This window comes from Symsagittifera roscoffensis, chromosome 2 (genome assembly GCF_963678635.1).
Source record: "Symsagittifera roscoffensis chromosome 2, txSymRosc1.1, whole genome shotgun sequence".
NCBI lineage: Eukaryota > Metazoa > Xenacoelomorpha > Acoela > Convolutidae > Symsagittifera > Symsagittifera roscoffensis.
This window is the reverse complement of record NC_087063.1, coordinates 69069478-69073146: the sequence shown is the minus strand read 5'-3', so window position 1 is coordinate 69073146 and position 3669 is coordinate 69069478. Positions and strand designations below refer to the sequence as shown.

Below are 3669 nucleotides of genomic sequence, written 5' to 3'. Positions count from 1 at the left end.
GATCTGAGCATTCATATTAAAATATTAAAAGGCAAGATTTGAGATGCCTGAGTGTACGCTGACAATAAGGTTGTATCTTCATCAAGTTAGTAGTTTCAAATTTTTTGAATTTCTTTGTAGATAAGTTCTTTGAGAAATTTTGAAAAAATCGATAAACGTCACATCTCGGAAACTAAAAGCATTGGAGCATTCGCGTTTAGCAGTCGCATGTGGCAAGATTTGCAACTCTTTAGAGTACCCTGACAACACCGAACTATAGAGGTGGGAATTTCAAATTTTGAAAAATAATTAATTTAAACTTTCTGAAAATTTTGAAAAAATCACAAAAAACGTCACATCTCGAAAATTACAAAGAATTGAGCAGTGATATTTGGAGGCAAAATTCGCAATCTTTGCGAGTACTCCAACAGGACCTAACTACAGGGTTGGGAATTTCAGATTTTCAAAAACTAATAATAATTTAAGTTTTCTGAAAAAATTTTGAAAAAATCACAAAAAACGTCATATCTCGAAAACTACAAAGAATTGAGCAGTCACATTTGGAGGTAAGATTTGCAATCTTTGAGAGTACTCTGACAGGACCTAACTACAGCGTTGGGAATTTCAGACTTTTGAAGAAAAAAAATAATTCAAGTTTTCTGAAAAATTTTGAAAAAAAACGCAAAAAAAGTCATATCACGAAAACTACAAAGAATTGAGCAATCATACTTGGAGGCAAGATTATCAAATCTTTGAGAGTACTCCGACAGGACCTAACTACAGGGTTGGGAATATCAGATTTTTAAAAACTAATCATAATTTAAGTTTTCAGAAAAATTTTGAAAAAATCACAAAAAACGTCATATCTCGAAAAATACAAAGAACTGAGCAGTCATATTTGGAGGCAAGATTCGCAATCTTTGAGATTACTCTGACAGGATCCAACTACAGGGTTGGGAATTTCAGATTTTGTGAAAAAAAATTAATATAAGTTTTCTGAAAATTTTTTGAAAAAATCACAAAAAACGTCATATCTCTAAAACTACAAGGATTTGAACAGTCGTATTTGGACGCAAGATTTGTAACTCCTTAGAGTACTGCGACAGCGCCCAACTACAGGGTTGGGAACTTCAAGTTTTGTAAACTATTTTGTTATTTGAAACTTCTGAAAATTTTTGAAAAAATCTCAAAAATCGTCTTATCTCGCGTTAACTAAAATGATTCGGGCATTCAAAATTGGAGGCCAAATTCGCAACCCCTAATTCGATATTGGCCTGCTTAACTTAAACTCGGTAAAATAACCACTAAAATCAAATTGGAAAATCGAAAAAAAATTCTTAACCATTGCAATATACGATATAGCTTAAACATGCAAAAATAATACGTTGAAAAAGCTTAAACATGGCGAGATAGTGAATCCCGCATTTAAATGCATAATAGATACCTTCTGAGCGAGATAAATTCACCGCTTACGCATTAATACAAAGTAAGGAAGCTCGCTTAAACGATCTCTTAAATATTCACCAAATTGACCGCTTTCAAACTAATCTTTCTTAAAATGGTCAAAATTAAAATTGAATTTTTTGAACTCAGCGCAATGATATCTTTCAGATGGTTATCAAAATTAGTCATAAGAAAATTTTAGTTCAAAACTAAAAATAGTCAAAAATTATCAGTTTAAAAATTGAAGTTTATCTGTAGAAAAAACCACACTGAGCATAAATATTTCGCTACTTTCTTCAAACAATAAGTTTGAAAAACGTTGGAGCATAAATTAAAAAATTTAAATGTATCATCACAAATTAGTATACAAAGTGTTCAAAAATAAGTTTTTCGCAATAGCGCTACCGTTCCATTTTCTGATTAGTCGTAATTGGATTTTGAATAGTTCCAAATTATTTATCATTTGTATTGTTTGAAAGCACATTTTTTTAAGCACGTTGAAAGCACTTTTCAAGCTGGCAATCTTTTAGTTAATTTTAAACACTATTGCGAAGTTTTAATAAATATTCAATTCATTCTTTTGGTTTTAAAAAATAAATTAAATTCTGAACAAATTACAAACACTTAAATGCAACTAAAAAATCAGTAAGTTGCTGGTCCAAGTATGAGAAGACAAAGTTTAGTATGGCATGTAATTAGTCAGAAAATTCAATTATTCCACTCTAGCACTCATTCCAAAACCATCAATTATCACAAACTATTTTGGCCCAGCTTTACAAAAGCACTGGTGCTGGACCCATGAATTAGGCTAAATATGCTGCAGAGGCAAAAGGAAGCCTAGCGTTAAATAGACAGCACTTTAAAACAACTTTACCATACTTCCAACTCAGAACATCTTCTCTAAGAACATTCTTATGCAATGGGAATAAATTTTAAGCATAATTATTATGCAAAATGAAGGCACTTTAATAGAAAGCATGCACCAATCAAACAATTGATAGGCAGTTTGTGTGTGTGTGTTTGCCATCCAGGAATTTAAATGTTAGTCCGCTTTTGTTCTATGAAGACCAGATTGCATTGTTGAAGAAGCACGTGACAAGCCAGGTCCTCCTGCTTGTGAAATTCGCTGCGACGGCTGTGAAGTAAGCTCTGCTTCGTCCACTTTTTTCAGCGAGAGAGTCTCCCTTCCGAAGCACATCATACACAACAGGTTTTCCAACGGAACCAGAGGATCGCCCAGTTTCAGCAGAGTGAGAGATACCTTAGCGTAAACGAAGAGCAAGCTGATAATGAAGACAATCTGTGGGTACCCCAGTCCGGCTATTCCATTCTCGCGTCCAAACGCAATTACCAGAATACAAGCAGCCAAGAAGGTCGCTTTTGTTGTGAAAGACGGCTTCGCCAAAGTGTCCAGATTACCTTCATGGATCGAGTAACCCTGACTCATGAGGACGAACGGTCGCATGAAGGACGACCCAGTACCTTTCACCGTTCCAATTAGAATCATTATTGGTATACTTCCAGGGTATACTGAGTTTGCCAGAGAGATTCCTTTGCTGACCTTCCTTGCACGTCCTAGCTCTTTGAAGATAGACAGAGGAAGCTTTAAAGCCAGGTATGAATTACACACTCTATAACATATATCGAACGGCGAATAGAAAACCAAGTACCAGCAACTCAAAATAAGCAAGAACGTGTGAGTATTCTGAGCAATGTCTGCAATCAGTGGCAAGCCAAGAAGTAGATTAGCAATGACGCTGCCAGCTAAACTTGTAATAGTGCAAGCGAACAAAGTTGCCACCGGATATCTTCTCGAATAGGCCAAATCAGGACATTCATTCCGCACTTGAAGGCAGCAGAGAATCACGTGGCTCAAATCCAACAAAACTTGTAACCATGGAAAGCTGGCCGCATCGTCAGAGGGCAGAGCAAAATTTGTTGCCATTTCAAGCAAATTATAAACACGGGATGACATTTCGATGATCCTTTTTGATGCCCTCTGATACTTCAGAGATTACATTTTGCTCCCTGAAAAAAAAAATGTTTGAAACTTACAAACACAGGGGCAAAATGAACTTGATAAAGGGAGCTTTCCAGAAGGCCGAAGAACAAGATTGCCAAAAGAAGGGTTCAACTTTTTATCAAAAAATTATAAACAGAATATGGAATCAGACCATCTTGTTATCAATGAACATTATGGAGAAAAAACTGAATGCAAATATTTAGGGTTTTGTTCTAGATTCTAAT

At 35.1% G+C, this 3669-nt stretch overlaps 1 protein-coding gene across 1 annotated transcript; it reads right to left on the bottom strand.

Annotated features, from left to right (window-relative positions):
- Positions 1–1890: 1890 nt before the first annotated feature.
- LOC134839177 (trimeric intracellular cation channel type 1B.2-like) lies at positions 1891–3455 on the bottom strand. Its single transcript, XM_063854637.1, has one exon. It carries the CDS (start codon positions 3395–3397, stop codon positions 2465–2467), a length of 933 nt encoding a protein of 310 aa, XP_063710707.1. The 5' UTR covers positions 3398–3455; the 3' UTR covers positions 1891–2464.
- Positions 3456–3669: the final 214 nt, after the last annotated feature.

Coding starts and splice junctions, on each gene's coding strand:
- LOC134839177 (XM_063854637.1), bottom strand. CDS start 3,397: ATGTCATCCCGTGTTTATAATTTGCTTGAAATGGCAACAAATTTTGCT.